Below are 15,595 nucleotides of genomic sequence, written 5' to 3'. Positions count from 1 at the left end.
GCCATATCAGAGACTTTAGCAACCTGGTTCACACAGGTGGCCCCACTTAGGTAATTACCCAAGGCTCTATCCTATCCAATTTAACAGTGCACTTTTTACAATAGGCCAAGCTACTGAGACAGGGAGTCAAAGCAGCCTTACCTAATATGTAGAAACAGACAAGCGGGCCTATCAAAATGAGGAGATAAAGACATATGGCCCAAATGAAAGAACAGAACAAAACTCCAGAAAAAGAACTAAACAAAAAGGAGATAAGCAATCTATCAGATGCAGGATTCAAAACACTGGTCATTAGGATGCTTAAGGAACTCAGTGTGTACTTAAACAGCATAAAAAAGACCTAGGCAGAAGTGAAGTTTACACTAAGTGAAATAAAAATTTACAGTACCAACAGTGGAGTGCATAAAGTCAAGAATCAAACCAATGATTTGGAATGTAAGGAAGAAACAAAAAAATTTAATCAGAACAGCAAGAAGAAAAAAGAATCCAAAAAATGAGAATAGGCTAAGGAGCCTCTGGGACAACTTCAGATATACCAACATTTGAATCATAGGGGTGACAGAAGTAGAAGAGAAAGAGCAATAATTTGAAAACTTATTGGAAAAAGTGAAGAAAACTACCCCAATTTGGTGAAGGAAAAAAGACATACAAGTGCTGAAAGCACAGAGGGAGACCCAAACAAGATAGATGCAAAGAGACACCACTCTAAGACACATCATAATTAAAATGCCAACGGTTAAAGATGAAGAGAGAATCTGAAAAGCAGTTAGTTACCTACAAGGGAGTTCCCATGAGATTGTCAGCTGATTTCTCAGAAGAAATTTTGCTGGCAAGAAGGGATTAGCAAGAAATATTCAAAGTCATGAAAGGCAGGGATCTACAGCCAAGATTGCTCTACCCAGCAAAGTTATGTTTTAGAGTTTAAGAGCAGATAAAGTGCTCCCCAGACAAGGTAAAGCTAAAGGAGTTCATCATCACCAACCCATTTTTATACAAAATGTTAAAGGGACTTATTTAAGAAAAAGAAGATCAAAACTATGAACATTATAATGGCATTAAATTCACAACTATCAACAATTGAATCTAAAACAACTAAGTGAACAACCAGAACAAGAATAGAATCATAGATATGGAGGCCATTTGGGGGGTTATTGGTTTGGAGGGGGAAAGAGGAGAATGGGGGAAAGGTGCAGGGATTAAGAAGTACAAATTGGTAGGTGTAGAATAGGCAGGGGGGTGTTGAGAACAGCATAGGAAATGGAATAGCCAAAGAACTTGTATGCAAGACCCATGGACATGAACTAAGGAGGTGATTGCCAGAGGGAGTGAAGAGTGCTGGGTAGAGAGGGGCAAAGGGGGAAAAATTGGGACAACTGTAATAGCATAATCAATAAAACATATTTAAAAAAAGAATACTAGACTTCCGGCAAGATGGAGGCATAGGTGGATGCACCATACCTCCACGCACAACCAAGATTAGAACAACAACAATTTGGAGCCAGAATAACACCCAGAACTGACAGAGAATTAATCTGAATGGGAGTCTGACAGCCAAGAAGTTGAAGTAGATCCATTCATCCAGACCGGTAGGAGGGGCTGAGAGGAGGAATGGGCGCGGGTCGGGGCTCATGGAGATTGGGGAGAACTGGGCGCATAAGTCACCGGGAGCTCGTAAGCCTTCTGGGACGTGCAAGATTGCAGCACAGCGGTGGACCCTGAATACGCAAGCAGCAGCTGGCGGACCCAGTGAGGCGGCGATTGTGGACCAGGGCAGAGCTCACAACCCAGGATCCCAGAGAAGGGACTGAGATCCCAGGAGAACTGAACTACCGCCATTGTTTGCCCCCGCCCCCACATACAGCGTCACAATCTAGTGACTGGGGTGCCCAGCCCAGGTGAACACCTAAGGCTCCGCCCCTCACCGTAACAAGAGGGACCAGACCAGAAAAAAAAAAAAAAAGATATGTCTCCAACAGAAGAACAGATCAGTCCCCCAGGACTCATCCTTTTGAGTGACCAAGAAATAGCCAATCTATCAGATGCACAGTTCAAAACACTGGTGATCAGGAAGCTCACGGAATTGGTTGATTTTGGGTGCAAATTACATGAAAAAATGCAGGTTGCCATAAAAGAGATGAAGGAAGATGCTCGGAGAACCAATAGTGAAGGGAAGGAAACTGGAACTGAAAACAATACAGTGGACCAGAAGGAAGATAGAATCAACCAAGCAGGAAAGGATGAAGAAATAAGAATTCAAAAAAACGAGGAGAAGCTTAGGAACCTCCAGGACATCTTTAAATGTTCCAACATCCAAATTATAGGGGTGCCAGAAGGGGAAGAGGAAAAGCAACAGATTGAACACATATTTGAACAAATAATAAAGGAGAACTTCCCCATTCTGGCAAAGGAAATAGACTTCCAAGAAATCCAGGAAGCTCAGAGAGCCCCAAAGAAGTTGGACCCAAGAAGAAACACACCAAGGCACACCATAATTACATTAGCCAAGGTAAAAATGAAGGAGAGAATCCTAGAAGCAGCAAGAGATAAGGGGACAGTAACCTACAAAGGAATTCCCATCAGACTGTCAGCTGATTTCTCAAAAGAGACCTTACAGGCAAGAAGAGGCTGGGAAGAAATATTCCAAGTCATGAAAGACAAGGACCTCCATCCCAGATTGCTCTATCCAGCAAAGCTCTCATTTAGAATGGAAGGGCAGATAAAGTGCTTCTCAGATAAGGTCAAGTTAGAGTTCATCATCACCAAGCCCTTATTTTATGAAATGTTAAAGGGACTTATCTAAGAAAAGAAGATAAAGAAAAAAATATGTCTAGTAAAAGGACAGCAAACTCACAATGATTAACAACCACACCTAAAGCAAAACCAAAAGAAACTAAGCAAACAACTAGAACAGGAACAGACCCACAGAAATGGAGATCACATGGAGGGTTAGCAACGGGGGAGTGGGAGGAGAAAAAGGGGGAAAGGTACAGAGAATAAGTAGCATAGAATGTAGGTTGAAAATAGGGGGAGGCTAAGAATAGTATGGGAAATTTAGAAGCTAAAGAACTTATAAGTATGACACATGGACATGACTGAAGGGGGGATATGGGTGGGAGAGGGTGTACAGGGTGGAGGGGAGAGAAGGGGGGAGAATGGGACAATTGTAATAGCATAATCAATAAAATATATTTTAAAAAAGATACTAGAACCCATACAATTATAACCTCTTGTATACTCAAAGAGCTAAATGTCACCTTCCAATTACCACATTTAACGACGTTTTGTTTCTCCTTAGCTTCTCAGTAGTAATCAAAACTATTAACTGTGGAAAAAAGGGCAAGGACGGGTAGAGAGGGATGGGAAAAAATATAAAACTGTTAACTATGCTATTTTTAAAATTCTCTTTTCCTCTGCCTTCTGTAATTCAGTCTTCCCCAGGTATTCCTTCAATCCCCTGGCCTCTCTAGAAGTACCTCCTCAACCTTTTCTTCTTTGTTGTGTTCATTCTTTGGGAAATTTTATTTATACAGTTAAATTCTACCATCATTATGCCAGCTGATGATTCCTAAATCTGAGTTTCTAATCTTAACTTCTAAACTCACAGAACTCTGTTTTTCTTTCCTTACAGACATAGGAAAGAGCAGAGCCTGTCACTGGTCTCTCATAAATTCATATTCGAGTCACTCATCCTTCTAAAACAGGCCTAACTATTTTACTCATTTGATTGAAAATCTTCTCAGTATTCCCAGAGGCTAGCATACCTATACAGTCATTCTCCCTGTAGCTGGTCTGACAGCTACATTTGTCTCTGCATACCTAAGTCTGACATACTTGATTCTCACTAGTCCCCAGATATATATGCCTGAGCACCACTCTGGCTGTCCTCATGATGCTCCTTATCTCTGCTCTTGCACACATCTCATTCTGTCAAGATCTTATTTCTTATCCAAGGTCCATATCAAATATCACTTCCTAAAAGCATCCACAAGCCTTCCTGTCTTGTTTTTTAGCTTAATTTTGAGCCACTAGGTTTCCTTGTTGTCATACATTAATTTTTTATTGCATTACAGTGGTTTTGTGTACCTTCTCCTCTAAAGTATGAACTCTTGGAGTGCAGGGAAAATGCCTTATTTCTTTTTTATTCAGACCCAGCATAATATCTTGAAGTTTGTAGTTCTCAATAAATGTTTGAATTGAACAGTTGTGGCTTCATATCACCTGATGTTTGAATCTGTTCATTGTGAGGCCTGTTAGCTTAATAAAATCTGGCAGTTTTAGGAAGGTCATATAACTCATGTAGAAGATGAAAGATGATAACACAAAGACAGCATGGGGGAATTTGGAGAAGAAGGGATCTAATACTAGGGTCATGGAAGGGGAAGGTGTGCAAAAGGATTTTGAGTGTGAAAGGGAAAGAATTTGAAGAAAAAAAAGAATTGGCAGAGGAAAGTGCCTTTGAAAACATAATAGGGAAAAAGCATATACCAGATTTTGATGTTTGAGGATGATGAACTATTACTGTATTCAGAAGTGGTTGGCACCACGAAAAAAATAAAATTGTTTATTTGGATTTCTGGTGTGATCAAATGAAATGCGCAGGTGATGAGCAGGGTGCCTGGGTACTAATTTCAGTTCTTCCTATTAGCTGTTTCAATTTTTCCTGTTAGCTGTGTGACTTTAGCAAGTCAGTTTCTCTTCATTGGTTGCCTCATTTGTCAGCAGGTCATTATTTATCTGATAGAGGATGATTGAATCTAGCTCAGGTGAATCCAGATGATGAAATAATAGATGTGGAACTAAATATCAAAAATGGTAACAGCCTTAATATTTTAAGTCATTGCTATTCTTAATCCTAAATATGTTAACATTGTTCGATGTTCTTATTAATGATAAGAGCATCTTATTGATTATTATTAATGATAATTCTTATTAATGATACATTGTCCTTTAAAAGTATATAAAAATGGTTATTCTCTTTTAATTAATAAAGAATAAGATGGTATATTTCATCCTACAAATTTTTTGTTATTTTAAACCTAAAATAAATGAGACTGCTTTTTATTATGGTATATTTTTTATTATTTTAATTATGCTATAAAGCCATAATATTAAAACAAAATAAGATCTTATTTTTAAGTAATCATAAATGTTAAAAGATTATACCTTTAAAGCTCAGTTTATTTTTTTTTCAAAAATTTTATGTTAGAGAAAAATGTAACAAGAGTTTTATTGTCATGTGTATATTGCCTGCTCCAGTCCAGATTTTAGCATAAGAAATCATTTGACATGTTATATCCTTGTAAAATAGGATGCTCCTTTAAGTTAATTTATTTTCAAATTCTGTTAGTAGTTTTGTTTTGAAAACAACTTTGTTAAGATAACGTGGGATTAAGTAAAAAATGCTCTTGAAATTTATAGGTATTAGTCATAATAGCAAATCACTTCAATGGTGAATGTTTGAATTGTATTTTAAAAACTAAAATTGTAAGAGCGGTTTGAACATTATTTTCTATTTTATGCATCATCCTTCCCCTTGTTCTTTTTTTTAACAGCCAGAAATCACTGTGGAAAACCTTCCCACTTACTTAAGGTTTCAGAAACCATTACTTATTTTATTCAGTGATGACAGCATAAACCCTCTGTACCAAAAAGCAGTATTGGCAGTGGTGGAAGAGAAACACCTGGATTCAGTTATCCCTTGCTGGTTAAATCTGTAAGTGTATTTTTATCTTTTAATATTTAAAAGATAAAAAAAAGTATAATTATTATATTTTTTAGGAAATGAAACTCTCTGGTTCTACCTTTGGAGTTAATATTTTGAGATCAATGTATATATCTTAATATTTTAGTAACTAAACTCTTAGATACTCTAAAATGACCTTGTTTCAAATTTAATTCTGTTCTACAATAATTTTTGTGCATTTTTCAGCTTTATTGAGGTATGATTGACAAATAAAATTGCAACATTTAAATTTACATTGTGATGATTTGATATATGTATACATTGTGGAAGGATTCCTCCATCTAGTTAATTAAGACGTCCATTACCTCTCCTATTTATACACACACACACACACAAATGGAGGAGAGGGAAAGAACATTTAAGTTCCATTCTAGCAAATTTCAATTATACAATATAATGTTACCAACTACAGTCATCGTGTTATGCATTAGATCTTCAGACCTTATTACAGCTGAATATTTTACCTTTTACCACCAACCTCTCCCTATTTTCCCAAACTCTAGTCCCTGGCAACCACTTCACAGTTTCAACGAGTTTGATTTTTTTTTTCTCACAGTTCCACATATAAGTGATACTGTGTGGTATTTGTCTTTGTCTGACTTATTTCATTTAGCACAATGCCCTCAAGTTCCACCTATATTGTAGCAAATGGCAGGATTTCCTTCTTTCTCATGGCTGAATAGTATTACATTGTGTGTGTGTGTGTATGTGTATGTATATGTGTAAGTACTTGAATACATATACACACATTTTATTTATTCATTCATAATGCTGCAGTGAATATGGAGTGAGATATCTCTTTGATACCATGTTTTTATTTATATTTTTGGATACCTACCCGAAACCGGATTGCTTGCTGGATCATAGGATAGTTCTAGTTTTTAAATCAATCTATTTTTAATTATTTGAGGAACCTTCATACTATTTGCCATTACACCTACTTACATTCCTAGCAACAGTGCACAAGGGTTCTCTTTTCCCTGTATCCTCACCAAGACTTGTTATTTCTTGTCTTTTTGATAATAGCCGTTCTAACAGGTGGAAGGCAATAGGTCATCATGGCTTTGATTTGCATTTCCCTGATAATTGGTGATGTTGAGCATCTTTTCGTGTACCCTTTGACCTTTGTGTGTCTTCTTTGCAAACGTGTTTAATCAATTCTGCCCATTATTAAATTGGATTGTTTGGGGTTTTTTTGGTTGTGTTGTATGAGTTCTTCAGTTATTTTGGATCTTAATCTCTTACCAGATGTGTTTTGCAAATATTTTCTCTTCTATCTTGAAGGTCCCCTGTTCATTTTGTTGGTTTCCTTTGCTGTGCAGAAGCTTTTTAGTTTAATGTAGTCCTACTTGTTTATTTTTGCTTATGTTGCCTTTGCTTTTGTTGTTATATAGTAAACTTTTAAAAGTAATAATTTTTCTGATTTTAAAAATGACTGATGTCCATTGAGAAAATTTTGGCAAATACAGAAATATAAACACTGTGGTATTTTGGCATTTTTCTTCAGTTTCTTTTTTTGTACTGCTGTATTTTTGAAATGTAGCCCAAATGTTACAGAAGTTTTTGGTGCATTCACAAACAGTATTTCCTGGTGTGTGTCCTAGATGGCATGTGTGACATTAAATGTCTGTGAACATAGTTTACATATATACACACTATCCATTCTTCAAATTCATTCGATAAAAGACATTTTATTTTTGTCTCATTTGAAAAATTACAAAAATGTGGCAGTGTACATTTTTGCTGTTGAAGAGTTCTCTACACTACAGCCTACTGCTTGAGACAGATTTTTTCAGGTAATTATTCCTATAGGTATCTTAGAGTACAATAGTATTTTTTATAATGTAGAATGTGCTGTATTAGGAAAACTGTCTTAAATGTATGATTTCCTTGTATAAACATAATTTTTAAAATATTTTTAGTTTGAAGTTAATCTTTTCTCTTTTTTTTTCCTGAGGAAGGACACTTTTATCTGGAAAAAGAAGTATTTATTATAAGTATCCTGTTATTTTATTGTTTGTAACCATTTAATTTTTAAACTGACTTGATGAGTTACTTGGCTAAACTTTAGAATAAATTATTGATTATGTTAAATTGAACTTGTCAAATCTTTGGACTATGCCTGTTTTTTATTAAAACTGTCACTGAGTCCTGACTGGTGTGGCTAAGCTGACTGGGCATCATCCCACAAAGTGCAAGGTTGCCGGTTTGATTCTAGTCAGGGCATGTGCCTGGCCTGTGGGTTTGGTCCCCAGTCGGGGGTCAGGGGGTATATGAGAGGCAACAGATGAATGTTTCTTTCTCTCTTTCTCCCTTCCTTCCCCTCTCTCTAAAAAAAGGAAAAAGATAAAGAAAAAAAGAAGAAAACAATGCCCCATGTTAAAAGAAAGTTTTTAAGATTCTGATCACTAATAACATAGTTATAGACCTCATGGTTTTTGGGACATCTTTTCATAAAGTAAATTTATGGATTGATACTATATTTAAAAGTTAATATTCTACAAATTATTATTTTCATTAGAGTGTTAGGAGAGAAATTTTAATTAGCGTGTTCAATTGCTGTCTTTTGTAGAAAGAACACTCCTGTGGGGAGAAGAATCTTGCAGGCATATTTTGATGTTCTACCTCCCCTTCCTCTTCTTGTTGTGGTGAATCTGCATTCAGGTGGCCAAGTATTTGCATTTCCTTCAGACCAGGCTATAACTGAACAAAACCTTTTATTGTGGCTTAAGAAATTAGAAGCAGGACTAGAACATCCTATCAGTAAGTTTTCCCTTTTGTTTAATGTACACCACTATGTATTTTGTTTTATAGACTTTTAAACCTGGATGATAGCTAATGAACACTAGAATTAGTTGAATTGTAATGTTTATAAATATCCTAAATATTATTAATATGCTGATAGCATGGGACAGTCTCCTAAATGGTAGGTATTATTACCCACAAAAAATAAGTATGATTGTATTAAATTTAATAGTAGTAGCTAACATTTATTGAGTGCTTATTAGGTGTCTAGCACAATGCTGTTATTTAAATGTATTGTCTTATCTCATTTAATTCTCATGAGTCATATGAAGTATTACCTGTAAAGAGTTAAGTAACTAATTAAAAGTCAATATAATTAACTAGTAAATGAGTAAGTTTGGATTCCAACCTGGATCTCTTACATTCCAGAGCCAGAATTTTGGACCACAAGAAAATAGATGTTGGTTTAGGATTTATGATGCTGATTTATGACATGAGATAGTTTCTACTTTTCTAAAATGTGAATTTATACTTGTGGTATAGATATATGTTAATTTATATACAATTATGTCAACAATAGGACTGCTGCTATAATTTAAATAAGTTAACTTGTAATAACCTAGATCATTAGTATATTGGGAAAACAGTGTGAAACTTGATGTAATGAAAGGTTTCCTAAGGTACTATCCAAGGATTTTGTTACTATATACCAGATAAACTATATTATAATAATATTTTGGCACTGTTCCATGATAGGATCCTAAAATAAGGGGTGTGTCTGTATGTATGGTGTCTCTGACAGCAGAGGGCTTGGGCAGAAGGCAGCATATGTTTTTCTTTAAAAAAATTTTTTTTACACACACAATTTTGATATACAAACTCCAGTGTTGTATAGTCTCTCAGCCAGCATGCCTAGGGTAAATATACCATTATGCATATTTGTATATATTTAACCAGATACTTGAGTTTATTTTAAGTGTCAGCCATTGTAGCACACCTGTTCTTCCCAAGTGGTCTGCTTCATTTCTGTTAAATTAGGTAGTTTAACTAAATTACTATGTCTAAATATCCTATAGGTGGTTTTTTTATATTGAAATATAATTCACATACCATAAAATTCCCCCTTTTAAAGCCTACAATTCACTAGTCTTTAGTATATTTGCAAAGCTGTGCAACCATTACTAGTATTGAATCCTATAATATTTTTATTACTCCAAAAAGAAGTCCCATACCCATTAGCAGTCACTCCCCATTCTTCTTTCCTCCCACTCCCTGACAACCACTGATTTGTCTTTATGGATTTGCCTGATCTGGACATTTCATGTAAATGAAATCACTTACCATAGGTTTTTGAGGCTCATCCATGTTATACATGAATCAAAAGTTCATTCCTTTTTATGGGTAAAATATTCCATTGTTTTGTTTCTCCATTCATCAGTTGTTGGACATTTGGGTTGTATCCAGTTTTTGGCTATTACGAATGATGCTACTCTGAACATAGATGTACATGTTTTATATCTGTCTGATACTCAGGTGCTTTCTGACAGTACCCCACTGTCTTCAATACTGCAACTTTGTAGGAGGTTTTAAATTGGGAGATTTGATTCCTCCAACTTTGTTCTTCATTTCCACAATTATTTGGCTATTCTGGGTAGTTTTAGATGATATTTTAAAGTCAATTTTCTGAGATAATTTTAGTTTTAATATTTTCCTACAGAATGTGAAAAATTAATTAAATTGTCTTGTGTAAGTCATAATCTGGAAAGAGGCCTTTATGTGGTTATTACTCATTTCTGACTTATTCATTGTACCCACACAGTATAGGGGTCCTTTCTGTTGTAGCTCTTGAACTCTTCAGGTAGTCTGTGTTCACTTCTCAGCCTGCATTACTGTGGCAGAGAATCAGAGGAGTGTTGTTATATGGCTGCCAGGACACTGAGGCCCCACGGACTCTGACTGAGTCATACAGGATTATATGTAGCTGGGGCCAGGGTACCTCACAAATGGAATTGCTTTTAAAAAATGGCGATGTTTCTTGTTTTTTCTTTTTAAGATTTTATTTATTTATTTTTAGACAGAGGGGAAGAGAGGGAGAAAGAGAGGGAGAGAAACATCAATGTGTGGTTGCCTCTGGCGCACCCCACACTGGGGACCTGGCCCATAACCCAGGCATATGCCCTGACTGGGAATCAAACCGGCAATGCTACGGCACACAGGCCTGCACTCAGTCCACTGAGCCACACCGGCCAGGGCAAATGGTGATGTTTAAAAACACACAAACCTGAGCTTATGATGAAGCCTCCTTAATTACTGTGTGTCTGTAGGCTAGTCCTCTTTGTTTTTTCCTCTAAAACTGTAAAAATGAGATTAACAATTTGTACTCTATGTCAAAAATTTATTTTAAAAATCAGATAAAATTATGTATGCAAATGCACTTTGTAAAGTATAAAATTTAAAGTATTATCACAATTCATGTAAAGATCCTTTCCTACAAAGAGCATCCCTGAGGGGCTTTGATTCCTCAATTCAAGCCATTACCAAGAAGAAAGATTGAGATTTAATCTTCTGAGTTTCCTAAGAGACTGATATATCTCCCATTGCAATTTTGTTCATGAATGCCTTTGCCAACTTACTCTTTGAGGGGTTTCCATTATTTCTTTGTATCAGTGCTCCTAATCTTAAGTTACTCCTGCAGCCTCCCTAGCAGGAAGAAGCAAACTGAGCCATATTGTCTGTACTGGATCCTGTCTTCTGTACTGGCAGGGACTGCCCTCACCACTCTCTGGGAGTGGGGGTCTGGGCGGGGTCTTGCATCTACTCTTGGAACAACCTGAATCTGTAAAGGTGCCACTGGTGCTTGCCTCACTTTGCTTGCTGCATGTCTTAATTTCTGTGAAATTGAGACGACTAGCTACTTTTATTTGAAATTTACACTTAACTTTGGTCAAGTTCTCTAACCTTTTTAGGCCTTGGTTTCCTCATCTATAAAATTGGGATATTAATTGTCATTACCTCATGGAGTTTGTAAGGATTAAATGGATAATGTCTGGTATATAGTAAATGCTCAATAAATATCAGCTATTACTATCACTTCTAATTTGATAATAATGTATCTACTACCCATACATAATGAGAGTACAGTTTTATTTACAAGTGAAAACATTAAGAACTTTGTAGTGTCTCCTCAGCAAATAATTAGCAAAATCATGATACCCACTTTTAGGCATTTTGTTCTCATCTCAGACCACTAAGCGACAGTGTTTATTTTTTAAAATACTGCTAAATATTTGCTATGCTTTAAGTTGAACTTTTCTTAAAGATACTTTAATATCTTTAATAAAGATACTTTATTTGCATATTGCAAACTACAAAGTTATTCTTACTTCCTAATCATTATATTCAAGAAAATATTACATCTGTTCGTCACTTTTATATCTGCTAACCTGGCAGTAATTTGAAACATCTGTTACAGGGGTAGACTAAACTTAATATCCTGCTGATGTTCCGGGTTCTAGGATTTCATGTAATTGAGTGAAGAAAGAAATTATATATCAATGAATATAGACACATTTAATGTGCATTTGTGCAGCTTTAATCTACTGTAGAAAATTAGAATTTAAATGAGTTTCCTAAGTTTTTAAAGATATTTAGTTGATTTATGAGAGATGCTTAAGTTTGTATTTTATGGACATTTATTTTTTTTTCAGGTAACACTTCATTTTTTCATGTAACATTATTTCACTGAAATTTATTTTTAAAAGGTTTCCTTGACATAATTCCGTATATCATTTATTTCTCAAAATAATATTTTAATGGGCAACTAAACTCTAAAATTATTTTGTAAGATCTGTCTACTAAATGGAGAAAAGTTAGCTGATTTATCTCATACAAATGTTAAAATATATATTGTCATCATATTAAGCCTAAATCAGTTTTCTTTTTCTGATGACCAATGTTTTAAAATAGTGTTAAAGCTCCTTGCTATGAAGCCCACCTAAGAAATTATTCCACCTGTATCTGTTATAATACAGTTGATTCCATAGCAATTTTTAATTATCCCTGTCTGTAATTATTTTTATAACATGAACTTGTTTTCATGAAGTGTGTGCAAAAGATCTTAAAAGCTTCAAAAACAGAAAATGCTTTAAAATGTTAGAAAATGCCTGTCTAGATAGTAAGTAAATATGTTTGGGCCAAAACCTTTTTTTTGGCGTGATTCATAAGAAGCAGTTCCAGTTCTTTGGGATAAAGACAGCGGTAGGGAAGGAAGCAGGACACTTTTTCGTTTTAATTTATACCTGTTTGTGTGGTAACCTCATAAACATATTGCTGTTTTCTGAAACCTCAGCAGGATTAATTGGCAGGAGACCTTTTGTTTTCTTTCTATTTATACAACTTTTATTTATAGTATAATAGCTTACAACTATAAAAAATAAAAGTGGCTAGTAATGAGAAATCAAGTTTCTTAAATAACGTAGTAAAAATAGTTTTGCTTAATAAAACTGATAAAGTTTCCCTTTCTACTAATATATTTTTCAAAATAAAACATTTTCTAGTATATTTATGGGATGATTTTTTTATCTGTTCATCTTTAACCCTTGATTGTATCTCTTTTCTAGCAATTTTACCTGCTCAGGAATGGAAGCCTCCTCTTCCCGCTTACAATTTTCTGCACATGATGGATGCTGCGGCGTCTCAGCGTCCCACTGGGAAAGATCCTGAGTGTATGAAAGAAACTGATATTCAGGAGAATAACGAAGAGCAACACGAAGATAAATCAGCAGTAAGAAAAGAACCGATTAAAATGAGAATAAAGGACTGGGAGAGAAGTAATGTGTTTAAAGCAGAAAAGTCATTTAGGCATGATAATAAAGAGTTATGATGCTCAGAAGTGAGCTAACTTAATAAGGCTGTGGAAAGTTTTCCAAAGTCTTCTTGGCTTGATAGACTTAAGAATTTTTTTCATTAAAAAATAATACTAAATTATTTCAAGCTTCTAAACAAGTACTTTTCAACAGAAATATAATGTGAGCCATATATATAATTTAGAATTTTCTAGTAGCCACAGGTGAAATTAATTTTAATAATATATTTCACAAAGTATACCCAAAATAGTTCAGTTTACATAAAAATGAGATATTTTATATATTTTTTTCATATCAAGTACATATTTTGTACTTACTGCACATCTCACTTTGGAGTAGCCACATTTCAAGTGCTCAGTAGCAACATGTGGCTCGTAACTACTGTATTGGGCAGCTCAACTCTGGACAAAAACTGGTATGATTAATTTACTTTAGTTCTAGCCTGTTACATTTTGAACTAAAATATGAATGTAGCTCTAGTATAATCACAGATGACTCCACAATAGAATCGTATAGCTGGCAGTTGTATTTGTTTGCTGTCATGATGTTAAAATTAGTGTTTCTTAACCGGAGAGCAGTTTTGCTCCCCGGGGACTTTTGGCAACGTCAAGAGACAGTTTTGATTAGGGGTGTTACTGACTTCTAGTGAGTAGTGGCCAGGGATGCTGCTAATACATTGGACAGCCTCCCACAACAAGGGATTATCCTGTCCATGTGTCAGTCATGCCAGGGTTGAGTAACCCTGTGTTAAACTAACTCATGGCAGAGTGGGCTGCTTGAATTTTCTGGTTCTACTCAGTGTTTGAAAAAATCTTGGATATTAAATATTGGGTGGTCTCATCTTGATTATTATCTGGACACAACCTTATCTTTCCTTATAAATTCTTTCTATGACATTTTTTAAAAGTAATGGGATAACTAAAAAAGACGCAGAGTGAGATATATTATATATATCACAATATAATATATATTGTGTTAGTATATTATATATTTTATATGGAGAGAGTTGTATTATATAATAGAGTATATGACAATTCTTATATATAATAATTCTCATGTATAAAATATATATGTAAAGATAATCTTAAAACTTTTTATTTCTACAAGTTATATTGCTGAATTTCAGATTGACAAGAATTAATGTTCTGTCATTCTCCTCAAAAAGAGAGAGCGAGAGAGAGAGAGAGAGAGAGAGAGAGAGGTTCCCTCTTCTGAATCATGTGTGAAATCTATCCTTGTACACTCTGGACAAATCAGTTGATCTCCCTGGGCAATTGGGCCTCTTTTATATAACAACAAGGCGAGATTAACCAAAAAGTTTTTTCATTCTTACAGCACTTGTCAGGCTTATCTGTTTGTAGCAGTTGTTTCTCTTTAGCTCTGTGCGTTTTTTGAGATTTGTTGAAACCATCCTATGTGGTGCTTCACTGTATTTCTCGTTATAATATCTACTTAATATATCTTGTACTTGAAATTATCTCCTTATACGGTTTGCCTAGTACAGATGGCTTTCATAACTGGAATTAAAAAATCATAAAGAGCTAAATTTCAATAAATGCATATATTTCATTGTAACATAGGTCATTTGTTACTCTAGTACCCCCTCCCTTGATTTTTCTCATCCCATGTAATGTATATTATTTTAGTTCATTCTCATTTGTTTTTATTTCTTTTTTAATTATTACTATTTATTTTATTATCGTTATCCCAGTTTTTACCTCTTTGCCTTCCTCTGCCCAGCCCAGCCCAGCCCCACTCCCACAGTCAGTCCCCACACTGTTGTCTGTGTCCGGGGGTTATTCATACATATCCTTTGACTAATCCCTTCCCCTTCTTTCCACTATTACCCTTCACCCCTCTGTGTTTATTTCTAACATGGGAGATATGAGAGTGAACTCTAGATATAGTTTGTGGTAATAAAACATCGTCAACCTAACCATTAGAAAATGCTAATTAACTATAAGCACAAAGAAACATGAAATGAATTAGTCATTGTACAGTTTTGACAGTTATTAATACATGTTCTTTTAACAATTTTTTTAAAAGTATCTGGATTTCAGGTTACCTTTAAAAGTTTCTTTGGCCACGGTCATGCCCTCTACTGGGCTACATTCTCTGTATCAGTTGGGTTTCTTTGGTTGCAAGCAACACAGATTCAACCCTGGTTGACTTAAGCAAATTGGAATACATTCATCCCTTGGTATCCGAGAGGGACTGGTTCCAGGATCCCCTCTCCCTGGAT

General features: G+C 35.1%; 1 protein-coding gene across 2 annotated transcripts in view; it reads left to right on the top strand.

The window, feature by feature from the left end:
• TXNDC16 (thioredoxin domain containing 16) overlaps window positions 1-14,517 on the top strand; it is a 74,652-nt gene extending 60,135 nt beyond the window's left edge. For both annotated transcript variants that reach the window (XM_028507854.1, XM_036010066.1), the window contains 3 exons: window positions 5,553-5,713; window positions 8,316-8,506; window positions 13,108-14,517. In XM_028507854.1, coding sequence (XP_028363655.1) covers window positions 5,553-5,713; window positions 8,316-8,506; window positions 13,108-13,370 — 615 coding nt within the window. In that variant the 3' untranslated portion in view covers window positions 13,371-14,517. The remainder of the gene's footprint in view (window positions 1-5,552; window positions 5,714-8,315; window positions 8,507-13,107) is intronic.
• Window positions 14,518-15,595: the final 1,078 nt, after the last annotated feature.

Source organism: Phyllostomus discolor, chromosome 1, assembly GCF_004126475.2.
Source record: "Phyllostomus discolor isolate MPI-MPIP mPhyDis1 chromosome 1, mPhyDis1.pri.v3, whole genome shotgun sequence".
NCBI lineage: Eukaryota > Metazoa > Chordata > Mammalia > Chiroptera > Phyllostomidae > Phyllostomus > Phyllostomus discolor.
Note: the sequence above shows the minus strand (reverse complement) of the source record. Positions and strands in the feature narration are given on the sequence as shown.